General features: G+C 39.1%; 1 protein-coding gene across 3 annotated transcripts in view; it reads right to left on the bottom strand.

Annotated features, from left to right (window-relative positions):
* Positions 1-3,128: 3,128 nt before the first annotated feature.
* Positions 3,129-22,318, bottom strand: part of ABCC8 (ATP binding cassette subfamily C member 8) — an 81,364-nt gene continuing 62,174 nt past the window's right edge. For 2 of the 3 annotated variants that reach the window (XM_064452604.1, XM_064452605.1), the window contains 14 exons: positions 21,540-21,700; positions 20,339-20,408; positions 19,471-19,628; positions 18,240-18,332; positions 14,519-14,621; positions 13,362-13,475; positions 12,619-12,739; positions 12,322-12,452; positions 11,667-11,745; positions 10,678-10,786; positions 9,016-9,119; positions 8,080-8,213; positions 6,674-6,736; positions 3,129-3,760 (listed from right to left, as the gene is read on the bottom strand). In XM_064452604.1, the coding sequence (XP_064308674.1) occupies positions 3,623-3,760; positions 6,674-6,736; positions 8,080-8,213; positions 9,016-9,119; positions 10,678-10,786; positions 11,667-11,745; positions 12,322-12,452; positions 12,619-12,739; positions 13,362-13,475; positions 14,519-14,621; positions 18,240-18,332; positions 19,471-19,628; positions 20,339-20,408; positions 21,540-21,700 (1,578 nt within the window). In that variant the 3' untranslated portion in view covers positions 3,129-3,622. Of the gene's footprint in view, positions 3,761-6,673; positions 6,737-8,079; positions 8,214-9,015; positions 9,120-10,677; positions 10,787-11,666; positions 11,746-12,321; positions 12,453-12,618; positions 12,740-13,361; positions 13,476-14,518; positions 14,622-18,239; positions 18,333-19,470; positions 19,629-20,338; positions 20,409-21,539; positions 21,701-22,318 lie in introns of those variants that run through there. The other variant, XR_010373127.1, reaches the window with a different exon arrangement.

Raw genomic sequence — 22,318 nt, 5'->3', positions numbered from 1 at the left:
CAGAGATGAACATAGGTATTCAAGAGGCAGTCATGCCTTTCTTGCCATTTTCTTACTCTTTTCTAATCATTGTATTATTCTGTACCTTTTCCTCCAGAGGGTTGCTACTACATGAATGTGCTGGGGAGGAGTTTTTTAACGGGAAAGGTAAATTGCTTCATAATCTGGTGCTCAGAACGACCATGAAGCAAGCGGGGTTGCATGAACACACTTACTGTGTTGGTTTTAGGAATCCTGAACTCTGCAGAGCCAGAAGAGTGTTTCTTTGTTTCCACTTCTGTTCTTTATTGGGACTGCCATTTGCCACTTTTTTTCCTTCACCTCTGAGCACTTGTTGGCTGAGATGGGACAGCAAAGCAAGTGGCTTCTGCTGAAGAATTTCTAGAGCAGAATAAAAAGAAGCCCTGTCTTTGTGGATCAAGTGACAGATACTTAAAAGAAAAAAGTGACAGATCTTCTGAGTGAGCCAACATATTTGTGTTAAGAGCTGCTAAACAAATTGGGCTCACTAACAATCCCACTCTGTAGTATCAAATCATGAGGGGTAAGTTTTTCCAGGTTTGGATTTCAGAACTCTCCCCTGCCCTGATTTATCCTAATTTTAATGGCTGTCAGAGATTACCATAACTGTTAAATTAAAATTTAGTTGGTACCATGGTACCAACTCCCTTTAGAAGCAGCCATTTTCTTTCAAAGGCCACACAGCATTAACCTAACATGAATTAAGCCTCACAAATACCTTGCTGTATTGAGTGGGCAGAGAGAAGGAAAGAGATTGGACTTGGTTGTGCGAAGCCACATGGGAAGGCATGAGCAGAGCTGAGATGAGGGCTAATGTAGCAGGCATACTGTGCTTCCTGGCCTTCCAAGGAAATAGCATTCCCTTAGAAATAACTAGAACAGGATGAAATGGCCTCCCTAGGACAAGGGGATAAATGCTATAAAGGTTCTGGCATAATAGGAGCATTTATAGAAAACAAACAAAACAGACCCTGTTGCATCTCCACGGGCCGTGTATCCCGCTAATGCCTCTGGGACTGAGCTGAGTCCCATCCCAGAGGCAAAGTGAAAGTCTGGACATGGTTACTCTGGGGCTGTCTTGCACCCATTGTAGTACAGCACTTCGCTTCGTAATGCTTCATTGCCTTGTGAAGTACATTTGTGAGCTTGATTCAATAGTGACTTTTGGAATGTGTATCTCGAGGCAACAGGTTTAATGACTCAGTTAATGGCAGTGAGCTTCCCACCATAGTCTAATTTCTTGGCTACTGCTACTGGTCACTGCTGAGACGCTAACCTTTTGGAGCTTGGGGGCAGAAATCCCCTGGGACTTGGCCCCATATAAACAGGACTAGATAAAATATGCTGAGGAGATGTGAAGCATATTCTGTCCGAGTGGTAGCTAAGAGGCCTCCCTGTTCATAGACATTTATCTAGCCGTGTGGTACCATTAAAAAGATATATAGTCGTTGGATATGTACCAACTCACTCTACTCTTCTGCAGCGCTACTTTGTGAAACATAAGCCCCATTTACAATGGAAAGGTATGACACTTGTATTTTGAGTTCTTATATCTTGCTGACATATATTAAGAAATAATACAGTTGTCTTAGTGATACGCTGTGTCCTTTATTCCCTTGCGTCCCTTTCCAGGTAAGGTTGCCAGAAGCTTGTGGAATAGGAGCTAGTCCAAATTGCAGGGTCAAAGCCCAGGCACTTTATTAAAAGCATATAAACCCTCACTTCTCTGGATCTCTCCTCTTGCCATTAGGATTTAGGATCTTCCACAGATCGTTGCAAAACTTCTAGGGATCGCTCTCTGCAGCATGAGATTGTGATGTCCTGCAGAGTGGTATTTTCCTAAGCCTTTACAGGATGAGATCCTGCCTTAGACCAGTGCTGGGCAGGCAAGAGACAGCACACACAGTAGCTGTAGTAGAAACCCGCTCTGCGCTCACTGGGCACTTCTGCTACCCTGGAAGGATAGTCAGCTGTTGCCCATTTCTTCTGTCTAGCCCTAATGGATGCCTGGTTTCCCAGCAATAGTTCTGCATCTATTTTTTCTATAAAGCTGCCCAGCAAAATGATTCCCTAGAGGATGAGGTATCTCCCAACGGCCCCTTTTTCTCCCTTCATCTGTAGTAGGCAATGACAGAGCTTGCGCATTTCATCTGCATAACTGTACTCTACCTCCCCACTTTTGCCGTTGTTCATCCTACACGTTCCTGTCGGTTATATGTTTTCTGGGCCCAGTGTAACGCCCGTAGGTATTGCACAAATAACACCAGGCAGATGCTACAAATACTCCACTGTGGAACTGGTAACACTACTTAAACACCAACAACAGTTCTTCAGTTTTTCTTGCTCTCTGCTGCAGTACCAGAAGTAATGCATTAAAAATATAATGTATCACATATCCCATGAGAACTGAGGTGTCTTTTTACTTAAAGCCTTTAAAAAAAATAATTCCAAACCTAAAAAAAAATTTCCCAAGCACTAGAAATTCTTCAAAAAGGGGAAGATGACAAAAATGGACGTAAAGCCAAAGGTGCTATAAAAAGAGTAACAGTGAAAAATTCATTGTAGATTTCTGTTAGGTCATTGACATTCTAACCACTTTGCAAGTAATAAATCCTGAAATGATTGTCATAATGAATCAATAGGGCAGGGATAAGTAGTTGTCCAGCCAAATTAGGATAATTTCAGTGGTTACAAGTGAATAAGTATACATAATTTATTGGTAAGGATCACAGTGAATCTAGAATTAGTGTGATAGTGGGTGAGAAATGTGAGCTCTCATGGCTCTGAGCTACAGTAAAAGGTTTAATACTTTTATTTACCAGATTTGAAGGGATAATTTCCAGATGAATTGGTACATCTGTACTGTCTAGAAACAGTGTGCATTAAGCACTGCTACTTTGTCACAGCCTGCCTCCTCTTAGCTTCCTCACAGTTTGGGAGGGAGTCTGGCTCAGTCCCGTTTGGAATCAGTACAATACGATTCAATGGGGGTAGAGGTGAGGCAGCCTAAGAAAGACTAAAGGAATCAGATTGTGATTAATTTCTGAAAGGCATTAAAGGAGAGACCAATACACACAGGCACTATAAATAAACCACAATATAAAAAAAAAGTTTTATAGATTTTATATTTAGATATTAAAGCTTTACAGAGTCATATGATTAAAAGAGATACAAGCTTTCGAGAAATACTTTTGGTATATAATTTTTAGTCCTGCAATTAGTCAGTCATAAGTATTATCTACAGTAGAGCTATGATGCATAAAAAAATAACATGTTAATAAAATGACAGGACATGTTTAAGAGTTACATAAAAACTCCATGCTGGCTATGTTTGTTTGATGTGTGTCCTGTCATATTTCACCCATGTAGTTTGTTTCAACCATATTTCGTGATTCTTTGGTAGCAAATAAAAAGAGTAGTAGTAGTATACAAAAACAGAAAATACATGGATAATTCATTAATGTTTCAAGATGGAGAAAAAATGGCTCATTTTATTAAAAAAGGAAAACCTCAGTTTATTATGAAATAATATTTATTTACAGGTATTTTACATTTCTAGAAAATAATACAATTGTACTTTAAAATGCTTCATTTATTTTTATTACTTATCTGCTTGTACAAAAGAAGCAAAGACACTGTCTTCTTGTTCTAGCAGAACCTCGGGCTTGTCATACTCCAGAATAACTCCTCTCTTCATTACAATAACCAAATCTGCATTGAGGATTGTGTGCACGCGATGCTGAAAAACAAACAAAAATGCCCATTCAGTGTATCTATCAAATGTATTCTAGGATAAGACAGAATTCCAGAAATTAATTTTCCTATCAAGTTCAATTAAGGCTACTTATGCTACTTTTCATCCTATTTTACTATGCAAATACTGCAGATAAATATACAGACCAAGAGGCCCCATGGATATTCAAGTACCTAAATTGCACTTTATGTATGAATTGTCATCTGAGGTCAGTCTGCTGTGTCCTAGCCCAGAGCCCTGCCACCAAGTGTTGCCACAAGAAGGTAGCCAGGAAGAGCTGAAACAGGGCAAGAGAGTGCGGTACTGCATGTGGGTACCCTCTCAGTCCCAGACTACATCTAGATCAGGGGTTACTGATCTTGGTATGGTTTGTCTATTTGTAAACTGCATCAATCTCTCTTCTAAGACCTTGCCCATGTCTTCTCTTGAGCTTTCATAAGCATTTTTCATCCACATCCTTTGGAAAAGATTTTTTCAGGCTTGCTACCCACTGCATGAGCAAGTACCTTTGGGCCTCGTTGCTCCATCTGTTGCCTCTTCCCCCTTGCCTCATGATTTTGCAGACCTGTCTCACATGTCCTTCTTCCAGGCAGAAAAGACCTAGCCTACTCAGCTGCACCACTTAAGGAGCAGTTCTACACCTCTGATCATCCTTGTGCTTCTCAACATTTTTCAGTTGTAACATGTCTTTCTGCGGATGAAAAGGCTGAAACTACACACAATATTCAAGGTATTTGTGAACTATGGACTCATACAGTGGTATGATGCTTTCTTTTTTTTCTCTTTTCCTAAGTAAGCTCTAACATTTGATTAATTAATTTTATTAGGAAGAAATCTCCCCATTTTTTTCCATAGCGAATACTGAAAATAATTAATTTAGCTTTTCTGCAATACTGTTATCTTTCCTGAGCATTCCTTTCATATATCAATCATCAAATGGCCCCATAGATTGACAGACTTCTTGTTCCCAGTGTGTTTCAGGGATTCATGGATTCATTACTAGTTTTGATGGCTTCCAGAAGCAGCTCTCTTTTTTTTTTTTCCTGCCTTATTGAATTTTCACATGTAACATGCCAGGTCTTCTTTTAGAAGAATGCCTTCTTGTTTCTAGTAGTCCTTTTTATTTGTTTAGCCATACCAGCTTCTTTCTAACCTTATTCAAGCCTTTCCTAATAAATAGCATGCATTGGCTCTGAGATTTTTGAATAAAACCCTTGAGTAACTTCCATGATCCCTGTAGATTTAATTTTCTTCGCTTCCTCTTTTAGCTCCCCCCCATTTATTTTTGGCTTTTGTTTTTAGCAAATCTCCTCATTTTTACATAATTCCACTTTTTAAAGTTGAGTATAACTGCATTGGATTTCTGGGGGTCTGCATTACTTCTGCAGGCATATTTAATCTTAGAATACTGTGGCCCCTGTTACACAATGATTCTTCACCCATAAGGTTCCTAATCAGATCTTGGGCACTTTCAGTACCAAAACAACTCTTGTATTTCCTTCTGTGGCTTCCTAGCCAGATGTTCCGTGAAATAATCACTGATGGCATCTACAAATCTCTTCTCTGCTGCAGTCCCGTGACATTTATCCGGTCTGCAGGCAGGGGGAGGGGACTGAAATATCACATTCCAGTTGTACTTGCTGCCTTTGTCTGATCTCTTTCAGCATAACACAAGCAGTGCTGCCATCCTGGTAAAGTAACATAGATGATAATATCAACTGAATACTATAGTCGTCTTATTCTTCAAAGGCACAAGTTAGGAATATATGGATTTCTCAGAAAAAAAAACAACCACCAAACTCCACAAACAAAATCACTACCTAAAACCCCCCAAGAAAACCACATTATGTTTTTATTAGAGCATTTTGCATACAAACCCACCTGCTGTAAACCACATTTACATTTGGAAGTAAAAACATTCAAAGTAAGTTTATACCAAAATGCTGTTTATTTGAACTGTACAGTTTAAAACTCACTAAGAGAGTGAAAGACTAATAAAACTTCCTTAGTCAATCCCCAAACAAACTGAAAAAGATACATTAATGAAAAATGCAGTCCAACTCAGAGTTTTCATGCAGAGAAATTAGGAAATTTCATGCTTATGATTCCTTTGCTCTTTGTATAACGACACGCTGAATGGATACCATCAGTTAAATCAGGTTTCCTATTATACATTTTCTAGGTGAAAATAAAAAGATGCTTTAAGGTTCCTGAGCATAGATTTCTTGACTTGTTTAATTTTTAAATGTTATGAAGCATAATGGCTTTACTTCACCTCCCTGAAATACGTGTTTTTAGAAAATAGAGGACTGAAGGGTATGTATTGCTCCTGACATATCTGTTAAGCCAACCACTTTGATTCTGGTCAAATCTCTTCCATACACGATTTTTTTTATAGATACTCTAGATGTTTGTACAATCACTTCCAGAATACACAAATTTAAATTCCATCACTGTCAACATGGATGGAATGTTTATTTTTAAAAGTTAGTAAGATTCTCATTTATTTAAATTCTGAAACTTAATTGCTTTATCCAGTGGCAGAACTGCCACACAATTTTACTTGTCCATAGTTAAATGATTACTGTAGCTTGATTAAACTTATTCTTAGATTTCACAGTAGTCAAAGTCATATTATAAATTAGCCTAAAATGGGTAATAGAAAGTAGACCGTATACTTAGATTACCTGCCTTTACAGGCAATCAGACTTAGCATCATGAAACACATTTAAGAATCTGCTATGTATTTAAAAAGTAGTTTAAAATGGAAAAGAAAGCTTACACTTAAACACCACATTAAAAAGATGATTAACACCTCTATTAACATTGACAAGAATTGACTAATGTGGCACTTCTGATTCTTGTTTGTATTAGAACAGCAGCAGAGACTGTACTTACTGCTATTGTAACCACAGTACGGTCAGCAAACGCAGTCATGACTACCTTCTGGAGTATGTTCTCCTACATAAAGAAAAACATTTGTTGCTTTTCAAACAACAGAAGTTACTTAATAGACACACAGACACTAAGAATGCTTAAGTAACCACCGATTATTCCATGCTTTTATTGGTCTGTCATTGCAGAAATTAAAAATTAACTCCATGTCAGAACTAAGTCAGTGCCTAGTCTCCAGTGGACAGCCCTGCTCGTTCCTGCCACCGGGCTTCAGAGCACATGAGAGCTGTGCTCTGACTCCCAACCCCTGCTATCCTGACCTCAGTTATCAAGTGAGGAAATGAAAGGTGAATTCAGGGTGCTGCCAGGCTGCCTGCATGCTGGCACCTCTGCGGTGCGTTCTTCACCCTGCTGGAAGCCCAGGAATGTCCCGGCACACTGGGGACATCTAACACCAAGGCGAGGCAGGGATAAGCAAGGAAGTGTCCTGTACCTGTCGTATTTAACAGTGGAGAGGATATTTAAGATGGTCTTAACATAGTTCTCATTCAACAAGTAATCATCTTCTGCTATTTAAGAAAAAAGTTGTTGTGTACCAAACTGCCTAAAAATGTCACTAGCACAGATACTTTCATTTGCTATTATCTGTGATTTAGATATATATGTCAAGGGAGGAACTATATCCTCAGTGCACCAACATTCAAAATGTTAACTGGGCCGTGTACTGTGTAATTCCCAATGTTACTGACACCCCACACACTAACGTTTTATAGAACTAAAAATTGTAGTTATAATAAGCCCTTCCAAATATGTTCTTTACTTATAGAATGAAGACAACTGAAACATTTCTCATAACAACAAAACAGATAAAAAAAATCCTAAGAATGTACTCTTCCTTTTGGCTAAAATCCAGTTGGTGCACTATAATTATGTGGTTTAACCTCTGCCTAGCAATTTCAGACAATTAATGCAATAACCCAGTATGTCTTTTCTATGTCTCTCTTTATTTCCTGGGCTCTATTTTCAAGCCTTCTAACTTACTGACTTGTCCTGTCCTCTCTGCTGGGCTAATTCACCTGTGTGCCAATTTACCCTTTGCTGACCATCCCAGCTGACCTTCCAAATCTTTGTTTACTTTATGAAATTAAGATGCCAATGGAAATAACATGCTTCATTTTCCTAATGCAAGCAATGCTGGAATAACTGTTAAAGCCCTAGTAAAATGATTTAAAAGCTCTTTAGATTAGTTAGCAATGACTCACAACTACCTGGACTTGTAAACACATCTGCACCAAATATGGTGTAAGCATATCCTAGAGTAGACAGAATTGCCTTGCACTTTGTCTTTGCATATTAGCAGTGGTTTCCCCCTCAAGGAAAGCAAGAAATCAGAAACGCTCCAAACTCACTGTTGCCATGTCAATTGATGCTGTGGCTTCATCCATGATGAAGATGCTTGTCTTCCGTACAAAAGCCCTTGCTAGGCAGAACAGCTGTCTCTGTCCCTGGCTAAAGTTTTCACCCCCTTCTGTGACTATAGCATCTGGAAATGATATAGCAAAAACAATATTTATGGGGTGTGAGTGTGCATGTATACGAGAGGGTCAGATCAGAGTAGAGCATATGCTTGGAAAATAATGACTCACTTTCAGCATAAAGATTTTCAAAGTAACATTTCCTAGGTCTACAGCTGCTGGTGACCCAATTTTGCTTGTTTATTTCCTTGTTCTAAACAACGAGTACTTCTGTCTCACTATATTCTTTATATCTATTAGACATCAATGTAGCTAAGGATGTTTAAGAGTGAGTTTCTCTGGGACACATGCAGTCTAGGACACTGCACTCCCCCATCAAAGTGGCATCCATAATTTCTTTACCCTAAAGCTTTACCTTTTTTGTTGGTTTGGTTTTTTGCTTGTTTGTGTTTCTTTTTGGATTTTTTTTTTAATGGCCAAATGATTCACACCTTTAAGCTCTTGAAATTTTCGTCCCTGGACATGACTATTGGAAAATACAAAGGAACACATAGATAGCACCTGACTTGTTGACACCTTATTTGAGTTCACAAGACCTGTAAACCTTAATGCTTCACAACAAAGACATACTGAAATAAAATAATAATTTTACCATTGATTTGAATAGAAACTGGATTCTGCCCCACAGGTGCAGTTGGTAAGGGAGTTAGATGGATATGGGACCTTTGCCTGCAGGCAAGCACTTTTTGTCACCTTCCATAAAGCTAAAAAGCTTTTTCTTCGGCAACTGCCTTCTATATGAAGAGTAAGTGTGAAACAGCAGTGTTACGAACACTGGAAGCAATCTTCTCAAGAGGGAAGTCTTATTACCTAGGCCCCCAGGGAGCGCTTTTACCACATGCTTGAGCTGTGCTATTTCCAACGCTTCCCACAGCATGCTGTCAGTGCACTTCTTCTCAGGGTCCAAGTTAAACCTACAGTTATGTGCAATTCAAGAATATCAGTCAATATAAACTGCAATGCATTTCTTCTTTTAGTGTGCTTAGAAACAAACTTGCAAATAATCAGAATCACACACTAAAGATCTGGGCCTGATCTATCATTGGTAAAAGTCCACTGAATTTCGCAGAGTTGGTCAACATTTATACCAAGGTGAGTAAGAACAAAATTTGACTCGGTTGAGCAGAACAGGTAAAGCTTTGTGGTTTTAGCATCTATTTTGTTCTGAATAAAGAAATTCTCATGTTTTACTAGAAAAAGCTCTGAAGAAAAAAAGCTGTGAATATAATCAGTTTAAATTAACATTAATTTTTAAAAAAGGCCAAAATTCCACTATCTCTCCTTTTAAATCCAATGTCTCTTTGTTCTTTACTGCTATAGAAATGTTGAACAGAAAAATCAAGCTTCATACTGAATTATGAAACACAAGTCTTCACTACAACTGAACAACTCTTGGATTTATGAACAGATGAATGTTATTTTAACTTGCTGTAGCCCAAAAACGTAGCAACAAGTGTGAATCTTGTATCATGTTAATAGATGGAATGAAAATCAGAAATAAAAGATTCAATGGTGCATAACACTTATTTTTACTTTTTACTCCTACTGCATGTGCTGTGAATGACCAATGCTGGCCTAAATCAATTTTTTCATAGGTTAATTAATAAAACAAAGGTATACAGTCACCTCATCTTCTGACATGAATGAATCATGCTCTTTTCAGGCAAGTTCAGGGGATAATCTTGGGATCTGCATTAATGTGGAGTCAGCAAACCACAGAAGCCTGTATTGTTTTCAGTGAACTCTACTGACTCTTACGTAGAAACTGTAGGTCATATAACTGCACTGAGGATTGCACTCTTCCTTTCTATGCCACAGACATAGGGCATTTGTCTGTCATCAGGTGTGTCACAGACATGACAAGATGGACATTTGTCGAAAACTGTGGAGCTTTTTGCCACTGTTTCTACTGCATCATCCCCTCAGAGAAAAAGGATTTTTACAAATGAAAGAACATCTCAAAGACTAGATGGGCAACATGGATGGAGGCTCCAGGATAAAACACCCCAGGCCTCCCCAGTACTTCTTATATTGTTCTACTGCTTCATCTTTTTCTATGTTAGTTTTTCAGTCCACATTTTTTCCATCTCATGTTTTAAGGCAGACAGATGAAAACAGATATAGGAGAAAGAAGGTTTCAACAGTGTTGGGTGGTTACGGGTATTTGATCAGTGAGCTAAACTGATTACTCGATCCTGGAGGAATAAATAGTGCCTTTCCCTACTTCCCAGGCATGGGATGCCTTCTGAAGACAGTGAACTGACCAGGCACAGGCACTGGAAAGGTGCAGTCTGGCGGGGTGGATAAAAAGCACAGACAGACAGCAATGATCCTCCCTCCTTCCAACTGAGGAGACCAGAATTGAACAGTTTGCTATCAGCAATTCTGTACTAGTCATTATATAGTATAATTATAATATATAATGGCATATAAGTCATTATATGGGTTTTATTGCTGGTACTTAATGCTTACCGGATTGTTCCACTGAATAAAATAGGATCTTGGAGAATGATTGACAGCCTGGATCTCAACGTCTGTAAGGGGAGCTTGGCAATATCTATACCATCAATGATAATCCTTCCTATTCAAAAGAAAATGGATAGTCTGCTAGACTGTTTATCATACCACACAGCTGCTGGCAAAGACGTGGCTCACTTCCAGCTTGCAATATGGTACAGCAGGAACAGGCCTTGAATTTCACATCCCTTAATCACTAATGCAACAAATTCTGGTTAAGCAGCAAGCACAACTGTCTTGAGACCAAACTTCAGCTGGGAGGAATAGGAGGTACACCTCTAATATTTTATAAATTGTTAGATGCACTACTTATCTGCTTGACCATTATAAACATCTATCAAACACAAAGGTAAGAGATTACTTCAACCAGGGACTAGTTACCAGGGGCAACAAGCATTTGAAAAAGCCAAATTACCATTGAGCACTGTGAGATTTCATCTCCAAGTACAACTGTCTGGCTCTGCAAAAGGGCCTTGTGGGAAATGTGGCTGGAAACTGAGGCTAAAATTTTTTGAGATGCACAGGAAGACACTCTGTGAGGCACATGGACATGGCACACATAGCAGGAAATATGGCAGGAAATTCCATGCCAGCAGGCCAAACTGCAACCCGCAGTTGCAGAGCTTTCGGGGCCCAGTCGGTCTCATCTGTGCCTTGTACGTGGATTCTTCATTGTACTTGAACACCTTCCCCTTTTAGGGTTTGCTCCTACTGTTACGATTTAATGGCACAAAAGGACTTTTTCTTCTGTCAAGTAGAATTTTTATTTATTCAGCTTATCAATGGCACAGCTGTTCAGTGACAGATGATACTGTATTTAAACAAGGCCAGAGAGTGTGTCCTGCAGATTCAAAAACTGCACTTCAAAGCCACCCGTTAAGGAAAGGACTATCAAAACACCTTCATGAGCTAAGCTTGACTGATATGCAGAAGTGTAATCTTACCCTCAAAAGTGTCAACCATTCTGAAAAAAGCAAGAGAAAAGGAGGACTTTCCACTGCCTGTTCGGCCGCAGATCCCAATCTGTGACACAGAAAGCAGATGAACATCAGGTGAGTGGAAATGGATAATGTCTGTATTTGACACTTAAGATGAGTGGATAGAGGAGCTGTTCTGATCCACACAATCTTCATGTCCTCCTGACAATTCAGTCAAACCGACCTATCCATAACAGAATCCCTAAGTCCACTCATTGTCTTTAGGGGTCTGAGCATTTAGGGATAAATCAAGGCCAGTCCTATATACAGGAACAATAAGAGAGTGGCAACAATGGAAAAGGTGGCAAGAGAGAGCCAGGGGAAGGATGGAAAGTAGGTCCAACACAGTAAGGGGCTGCTGTTGCTTCTTTTGGCACTGTGTGCTGACAGCAGGGCGCTGGGATACTGAGAAGTGGTATGTAGTTCTAACTTCTCACTCTAACGTATGCTGAAACACACAAAACTAAGAAACGCCCAGACTCCTTTCCAGTGCACTACATTCTTTTAGAGAAAAAATTCTGTAAGTCAGTTATCAAAACATACTGTGGTATGTTTTTTCAACTTCGTGATTTGTATGATGCGCTAGTCTAAAGAGCTTCGCAGAATCACTGCAGTTCTTTACCTTTTGTCCTGGAGAGATGTGAGCATTGACATGCTTTAGCACTGGCTTTAAGTTGCTGTCATATCGGACACTGAGGTTCTGGATTTGGATCTCACCTCTGTCTGGCCAGTTCTGGGGAATCTGTGAGGAAGCTGTACCAGGAGCACGGGGTGGGGGGAAACCAAACAAAAAATCAACCCCCTCATAATAGGTTAATCAGCTCACTAAGTGATTTACTATGTTTTTCATGGTAATACACTGCAATATCATTAAGATTTCAGCAAGCTCTTTCTGCATGCTGCACAAAACTGCACTTACAAAGGAGCCCTTCGTAATTTTCAGCTTCTGTTTTGAGAAGACCATTGATTCTTTTCACTGCACCCAGCTGGATCTCCATGTCAGCCAGGTTACGAACCATCCAATTCAGATAGTTAGACACCTGATGTAAAGCAAATACCAGGTTTTGGGGAGATTGCAACATTTGACCAGCATGCAGTTTATATTCCTCCACAGTAACACCTGTTCAGCATTAATAAGCTGAAGTTGTGAATGAACTGTATGGTACACATCAACAGGGTGATGACAATGACTGAAGGTTAAATTTCCTAACTGCAGTGCATGGATACTTTGGTACTATGGAGACTGGATCTACACCAACAGGAAAGAGGGAGGGGAACACGAAAGACAAGTGAAAAGAAATTATCTTGGTAACTTAAGGTTTGACAGTCTAGAATGAGGTACCAGGCCATTATTACAATTGATGCACTGAAAAAATATTCTTCACAATGGAAGACCATATAAAAATACAATGCAACTTGGCTGTGTTTTGTTGACATATTTGAAACTAACGCTTCAATGATTACTTTATCTAAAGACTGAAGAAAGCATACACCCAAATATGTCAACCGTTGAACATGAACTGAGGTTAACACATGGTTTCAGTGATATTACAGTACCCACTATAGATGTACAGACACCTTCGATCTTCCTGTTCATCTTTGTGCCCTGAGAAATTACAAAAAAATGTTTGGGAGAGACAAAAAGGGTCCTGAGATTCTTACCATAAGAGCATAGGTTAGTCCCAAGCCTACAAGTCCTGAAGGGAGTTTACTATACAGGCAACTGGTAATAGAAGTGACAGCTGCTATGAGTACCACACATGCTCCAATGTACTCCTGAAGGAATATGAATAAGCTCCGTCACTGTAAGTCTACAAATGATTAAAACATTCTCATAACTTTGCATACCAAATAACGAACCCACTGCACAGTTTGAAATACAGGCAGAAAACACCATGTAACTCCATACAGACCCCGCCTAGGAACCCATTCTCATTGCCTTAGCGCGGCTGTGCTGGTTGGAAACACTGTTGTACACAGGAGGAGTTGTACCAACACTTCTAATCTTTTTCCTGGAGAAGTCAACACAGATTATCTTAAGTGTGTAATGGAGGTGGCTGAAACCATGCAGCTGATGTTACCTGGGGTAGGAAGGAAATGCTATGTGATCCCCTCTGTGAGTGGATCCTCTCTGCGGCTGATGACTGACTGCTGGGAGGCACTGCAGCTGCTGCCAGGCGGCTACCATCCATATTTGTTCAAACAAGCTGTTCTTGCACAGCATGTACCAATTAGCCAGACTGTGTCCACCCATGATGGGCTTTTGTTGCTTTAATTTAACTCATTAGTGATTTGACTTCCCACAGACAAGTCTGAGTAAAATTATGTAGCAGACTAGAAAATGAACTCTGTAGGAGGGAAATTGTCCCTCGTCTATGTTTGGACTGTTTAGTGATATGGGCAATGATGAGAATTAGGGACTTAAGATGGTCTAGGACTGAATATATAAAAGGATAATAACACTTTATCTAAGTCTTACTTAACATCTGAATTTACATAGCAAAAGATACCAGCTAAAATGGAGGCCAAAACGGAGTTATAGAGTGTAACACGAAACATGAGTTAACATATACTTAGCACATATAAAAGGAGCCCATGTTACCACAACAGTAGTACTACCTCTATACCTAAAAAAGCCTGATACAAATATCGCCATCCACAACATCAAATATATATGGGATAAAGATATAAAAGATATAAAGGGTAAAGGTATAGCTTTGAAACCCAGATGAGGCTGGATAACTGTTGGATGCCTCATCAGATTGCTTAGAATGAAGTCAAATAAATTAATTGCATATACACAACAATAATGTACTTGCCATGCGGACTTCCAGCCAGCGATTGGCAGCTGTAAGGAAGAGGGAGGCAATGTTGTTGGAATCTGTATATTCAAGAAGTTTTTGTCGAAATTTGGCTTCATACCTAAAAAAAAAAAAAGATGAAAAAAAGAAAAAAAAAGGTCAGGCCCTGGGGTCCTGGAAAAATGAAAAGTGAAATTTAATTTCTGGGGCTATATGCTCATGGGCAGCTTGACACAGGGTCTATGTCAGCACATCAATAGTTCAGAGTGACATCATCTGTAGACTTGTATTAGACACATCCAAACTGTACTGGTAAAGTTTCTTCAGGAGCCAATGGATGTTATTGCATTGATAAAGCTCTGCGTGGGACTTCTGGATCACACTGGGCATTTTCTAAATGTATTTTATTACATGGTAACTCTAAGATAAACAAATCTGAAACTAAAAAAAAAAATATATAAGAGAGAAATAATACACACGTGCTTGTGAAAAGAAGTATTAGTACTGCAGAATGCAGTTCCTCTTCTCACTTAATCATACAAGCTCAAGCTTTAAAATTTCTATTACTGTAGTCCTAGAAATTGCAACCATTTATAAAGTATCAATTCAAAGTACCTCCAGTCATGGTAGCTCCAGTGTTAGACAAACATGTTTGCCCATAAGGACTAGAGAAATGGAGAGCTTTAGAAAACAAAAGTCCAAGCACATGGTGCAACAAAAGTAACGGACTAGAAAGAACTGTTGCCCCCCACCCCGATGAATTGGCCACAGAATACAAAATAAGATTAATGGCAAATAGATCTCTTTACAGTTTATTATAGTGGATCTGCACCCACTCATCAGAACAGCTGCGTCAACAAATTCTGCCTGGAATTCAGCAGATATGGAAGATGATGCCCTGCTACGCCTCCTTAGACCAGGGTCTTGGCAAGCATGTAAGTCAGCCAGTCACTCCTTTTAGCTGGGCATATTCATTTGCACAGATGTAAATGACTGTGATGTTAATAATAAAGTGTATCAATAATTATGTCTAACAGTGAAGGAGAAGTCTGGCACAAAAGACTTTTCCAGGGTAATAACAGAAGCTTGAAGGCCTGGAAATCTAGTTTAAGCACCCAAAGCTTGCCTTTTTTCCCCTCTTTATTACATTAGCAAGTTTAACAAACTTGCTAGTCTCCCCCTATAAAACTTTGCCCTATTTATATCCTCAGCTATTATGGTTACAAGAAGCACTACTTTTTTATAAACTCAGCTCTCCTTACGCTGATATGAGAAAAAGACATGAAAATATTTTGTTTAAGTATGAAGCATATAGCTTAGAGACGCTTTCAAATTTGTTCACTGCAGGGTATCTTAATCCTTCTTCTGAGTACAGTATAATAAAGTTACAACTTTATAGAAATCATTTATGCTTTTGAGAAAATAAGTAAGTGCCACTTTGTGGAAATAATGTAGCTATTCACAACTTAGCCATGAGCAAAGCCATAAGAGAGATGTCTGCTGTGTGCAATGGAGATGGCCTGGGCTGGCTCTGAGTGTGTTGGTGTGTTTGCGCAGCCTAGAATGGTTGCTCCTGACAGTGAGCGTCCTGCAGTGTCAGGGGTAATGAGCCCTGCCTTTCCTCAGGACTAACTACCCTCAGTGCCCCACCATACAGAGATGGCTCTTCTGCTTCTGGAAACAATTCAGTCACATTTAACTTTCATATCTCTATACCATGAGGCATTATGTGATGCAGATGTGCCTTAGAAGATGTGAAGTATGCATCATGAGTCAGTCATGCATATGCACGCGGAATGGGGATGTAGAAAAAGCTACCGCTGTTGGTGGAAGACTTTAATTGGAGTATTACTGTACAAATTACAATTACTGCAGAAATATCAGAACTTATCTTCAGAAAGTGTCCCCAGATTACTAGGCTTCTCAGAATACAGACCAGCCTTTGCAGAAGCCTTCACATTTACATTTTATTGATTATTTAGCACCAACGCTATCTGAAGTGCCAGATAGCGAACTATGAATCAGGCCAGGGCATATGCTGAAGGTGTATTTATAGCTGCAGCAGTAGCTGTCTTTCTGATCTCCCCCTGGATTTTTTGCAGATTTCTTTCCTTATGCATTCTGAGTAAGTGCAGGACAGAGAGTTACCAAGGGTAAGGACACTCCAGGAACAACTAGCACCTCCTAACTTTATGACTGGATTCCTGAATTAGTGTTATTTTTAGGGATGCTCAAGCTAGCAAGCCTAAACTCCACTCCTGCTAATATGTTAGGCAGCTGAAAAGCTCCCCAGTCCTAAAAATAGCTAGGTTACCAGCTGATGTGGGAGGCTGGCAGGCAGATGGAATACAGAACTTACTGAACGCACATGGCTGTTGGGTCAGACACACACCAGTTACTGCAGGATTTAAGAAAAAGGAGGCACCAAACACAATTCTTGACAGAGGAATTCATTTCAGGGTGACAGGCAGAATCAAGAGGGAATGCGCCAAATGACTGAAAATATTAGCTAGATGGCATTGAATATTACTTATCGTGTCAACACCTGAAAAATATACAGCCATAGTACTCTAAAGATATTCTTGATGATGTAGAAGAATACATGGAAAAGTGAGAAATGCAACTGTTAAAAGAGAAATTGAATTTCCTTAAAACTGAACACAGACATAGCTACAAACTAGAGAACACTGTTGGCACTTAATGGATTAAATATCCAATAACAGTAATTAATAATGGAAAATACTATGCTGTTCTACCACTCTTTGGGAAGCTACCTTCAGTCAAAAAGAAACAAACTCTTAAACTGTTGCTCTTTCATTGACTATTTAGATCCTATTTAGAATAGTTTAAGAAAAGTTAACTTTGTGAATTACTTCTATTATAAAATTAACATTATAGGTTAGGCGGAATAAGCACTACTGTTTCAAAGACAGAACGGTAGAAGTAATAATTAACTGCCAAAATGTGTAGACATCTAGATGGAGGTGGGGTGTGGAAGACAGTTGACTGCATTTGGGTCAACTGGGAAAAGACAGAAATAGCACTACTGTAGGGAAAGCAGCTGGTAAGCTCAGCAGTAGTTTTATTGGTACCTCTACCAGTATCAGTGCGACTGCCGTTTTTGTAACATGGAGACGCCACCCAGGCAACTATCAGGTATTCCTGGGCTGCCCTCCTGTGAGCTTATGCGGACAGAAAAACAAACCAAACCCAGGTGATGAAAGACACTGTCTCCAGCTTGTGTATTTTCAAAATCAGTATTAAGAACCACGTTTTCAGCTAGCAACCTGGAAAATAACTTAGAGTGCTATTGTATCCTCTGAAGTCACTTGCAAGCAGAGTTTATCTTACTGAGGCATCGACTCACACACAAATTTCCCTGCCATGACAAGTTAGTGCATATTAGTTGTTCCATAGAAACTGTCCAAGTGCATAGTCTGCCACACTGCATGCAGTGGTAATTGCAAGCTAATTTAGCTTCTTAAATCACATTTGCCCACAATTTTTTTTTCAGGCTGTGTGCAAATGTATGGAGAGTTACCGCAGGGCAGCTGACACATACTAAGTTGTTTTTCTACAGTAATGCCTTCACGTGCAAGATACTTAAAGTTCTTCAGTGTTTTGGAGACTCTGGATTTTCCAGGTGATCCAAATAACAATTACTTATAACTGCACAACTGCAGAACAGAATCAGAGATATTCAAAAGCCAAGTAATGCATGCTTCTTAAAAAACTGTACCTGAAGGCTCGGATGGTGGTAAGACCTTCAACAGTCTCTGAAAAATGGGAGAGTAATGGTAGCTGAGTGCTGTCATCCAGCTGCTGCAGGTCCCTGGAGAGGGTTATGAAAAGAATTTTGTAAAAAAGCAAGCTTTGTTGTGCAGTTTTCTGTTGAAGCAGGCCCAGGGAGTGAAACGGAATACCATCACAATAATTATATAGATAATGTTCAGAAAGATTGCAAAGCAGTGCTGCATGTCTCTAAGCAGGGAATGAAGACCCCAGAAGGATTTTTCTTTTATCATTTGAATACAAACAGTGCTGGAGTTCTGAATAGGTCTTTTCCCTTCACTGTCTTCCCTCATTTCTCCTATATTCCTACTTCTTATACTCAACTGTTTATTAATTTAAACACCATTCTGGCTCTATGCTGAATATAAATTTAATAGGATACTGCAAGTACGAGCTCTCTCCCCTCTCTATCCCCAGATACTTCTCACTGAGCTAACAGTATCATACACTCAGTAAACAAGAGCCTGCACTCATCATTAGGTTGTGTGTCTCAATTTCATATTTAGTCATCAGATCAGTATAAGCGCATGTGGGGCGAAATTGTATTTAGCCTCAGCTCCTTCCAGCAGGAATTAAACTGGTTGCAGAGTCCCTCTCAATCCATGCATACATGAAGGGATAAATGCAGCATTGCTGCAAACGCTTCTTGAGTGCCATCGAGGGGGCAGCTGTATGAGTGTAGAAGGAGAAAAATCACAGATATGGAATACATTTTTCAACTTGTTACAAATTAAAAGGCACCCAGAACAAGAGAGGATGCTCATGCACATTGGACCCTTAGTGGGCACCATTCTCCAGCCTCTCCCCAGCTACAGATTTCCACTTCCACCTGGACAGGCAGACATCAGTTTCACTGTTCTGTCGCCATTTTCTTGGACGTACCCAGCACGCAGCCCTTGGGGAGGACAGAATCCAGTTGGTTTTTGTGTCCTGTGAACTCTAAGAAACTTTGATCATGGACATGCCTCCCAGAAGTTCTGCTTGAAGAGCTGCAGACAAAGGCACTTGTAAAATGACACATTTTTGCTATGGTGGATTTGGCTCACTTTCAGACAGGGCCGTGGCTTTGACAGCGCCAGATTTAAACATGAAGTTCCCCAGCACTGTAATTCTGCACTACAATCATGTATTGCAGATGATGTTTCTATTGCTAGAATGATACTGGTTTACGCTCTTACCGTGATGCGACTCGGAAGTACTTCTGGATGAAGTAACACATGATTGCGAGGGGAACCAGGGCAATGAGAAACATTGGTGTGACGTACGAGATGACAGCAAGAGCAGATACACAGAGCAAAGTGGAACGACTCAAGCACTCCAGGGTAGCTGGAATGTGCTGTATAAATACAGAAGAATAAGCACACAGAATCTTCCATAACATACCAAGTTTAAAACAGAATTATTTCATTTTCCTTTCTCCCTCTCATACAAGGAAGAAAATTTTGAGGATTTGAAGCACTAAGCATACAGGTCTGCTTTTGAATTGACCGTTGGGTTTTGGGAAAGTTCGAAGGGATTTCTGTGGGGCTACTTCACATGTCTCACTGTGGACCACAGTCCTCATGTCAGAGGATTACAGATGGGATGCAATAAACTATTTCAGCATCTGCATTGATCCTATGAACTGCCAATGCAGTCTCCGGTAAACAGTGATCAGAATTTCAGCCATTTTATTTTGGGCAACAGCATTTGCCTATTTCTCATGTCATTTGCTTGCATGTGTCAAGTGAATGTGTTTACCTGCTTTTAAAAAAAGTAGGTCCTCTTAATTTGGGGATATCACTATTTGGGGACTATCACTATTGATCTAATTTCACTTCCCTTTTCTATACAGGGCATCTTAATCAAACAAATGGTTTTTCAATGCACATTTAAGATGAGGAATTAATTCTGAACCTAGAAAATCAGGATGCAAATTGATATAGTAGTCGAAATTATAGATCATCAGTAAACTTCATCTAAATCAGTGTATAATAAATGGAAATCCAGTCTTTCAGACTGGGAAAGATAGGATAACTTGAGAGCTTGAATATATTAATTCAGTACCTGGTCAATGGTATTGCAGTCAGCTGAAAACCTGTTCAATATACTTCCCAGAGGTGTTGTTTCAAAAAACCTATAACGAGACAAGGAAAGGGAAAGATTACAATATTGATACCAGAATAGTTTAACATTTTTTTCCTGTCTTCCTCAAGCTATGTACAAGCAAATAAATTAACAACTACAGTGAAGTTTGACATCCTTCCCCATAACCATGGCTTTCCAATAAAATGGCAGTCTTGACTGTAAACCAGCAACAGCAAACATGTCCTCAGCTCCCTCTACTGCCTAAGCTATGCAAATCACAATTATGTTTTAAAAAAAATCCTTTCAGATTTGCAGTTTGAGGCCTCTTCAATTAATGTAAAATACGAAGTTAAGTTTCAAGTCTTGCATTCTTCTGGGATAGAAATGCATAATAAGAACAACTGTTGGAATAATACATAAAAAGACCTTTCCTTTATATTTGCATATGCAAAATGCAAACTTCATTACTGCTCTGTAATTGTTAACTGTTCCATAACTCATGCTGAACCTGAAGCCTAAATGTATCCTAAAAAAAGTTTTTCAAAAAAAATCTAGGTTTTCCATGTATTTTTTTTCTCCATGATCAAATACAGTTATCTTAAAAATAAGAAGGTATTTTTCCTAATGTTCAGTAACAGCTGCAGGTTTGAATCAAGCCACAACTTTCCTTTCACGCTTTAGAAATAAAACTTATGCAGGACAACACAGGCCTTTACCAGGCACTGCGCACCCCACTGTACCCTAGTGATGCCTGTGACGACACTTGTCTAAGCTCATTATCTTTGTGCATAGGCTTGCACAATCACTGCCTGAAAGTAAATATTTCCGGTGATTAAGATTATGATGCACACTATGAATGAACTGTACAAGATATTGATCAATAATTGTGTTTCTCCCTAATTGAAAACAGCAAAGAGAAATTAAACATTACAAGGAAGTAAATATCTAAAGTCACAGTCAGGCAGGAGAGGCGTTTGTCTAGTGCCTAGGAACTTCAGCAGCCTGGGTACCGTTTTCAAAAATTGCTCAGTAGTTTGATACCTGGTGATTTTCAATGACACATTAAAAAAAAAAAGTGACTCACAGTCACTTCTTAATAAAAACTGTGCTTAGAAGACTGCCTTGAAGGAAGGAACGCAAAAAGACTACAATAAAATTTGTATTACAATCAGAGGAATACCTCATTGGAGCCAAAATAATTTTATTTAGTAAAGAAGAGTGTAGCTTTTTGGTGACTTTTAAGCCAGTCCACTCCACTGCTATTGATGTGACAAGACATAACACAATCCCGAGACAGCACAGAATGCTGAAAACTTTTGAATATGGAGAATGGTTGAAAACCTAAGAAACAAAGAAAGAGTAACAAAATTATTCACTGTAAATTACATTTAAAATTTATTGTAAAAACACAAACACAAGACTCCCTAAATTAAACCGTCAAATGCTTTTCAACCATATTAAATCACAATTTATTATCCTTTGGACAGAGGAGTGTTTGCATGAAAGATTAATAAAAAATTTTAAATCGTGGAATATTAAAAAAAAACACCCTGAAAATATATATTTGATAATTTATCTGAAAGAAAAAACATCTTCAAAGCATTTATTACGGTTTTGTTGTTTTGGTCTATTTTTTGAATAGGAGTAGAATATAATAGTTTTTAAATTAAAATACTGATTTCATATTAAAACCCAGCATCGATAAAGCATCTTTGAGAGATGAAAGTGTGACTCCAGTGAAATCACACATGAACCTCCCAAACATTAGAGTGGATTATTTGTAGGTACTTAATCCCGATAAAGAAAACAATCCCAGTTATGACAAAATCCCTCCACTACTGCTTTATACATACAGAGTACCCTGCCAGGTAACGCTGTGGTCAGTACCATGTGGAATTCACACACAAAAAATTTAACAACAACAAGAAAAGATCAACCAAAAAAGCATGCTCATTAAAA

This window comes from Phalacrocorax carbo, chromosome 5, assembly GCF_963921805.1.
Source record: "Phalacrocorax carbo chromosome 5, bPhaCar2.1, whole genome shotgun sequence".
NCBI lineage: Eukaryota > Metazoa > Chordata > Aves > Suliformes > Phalacrocoracidae > Phalacrocorax > Phalacrocorax carbo.
This window is presented reverse-complemented; position numbering and strand designations above follow the sequence as displayed.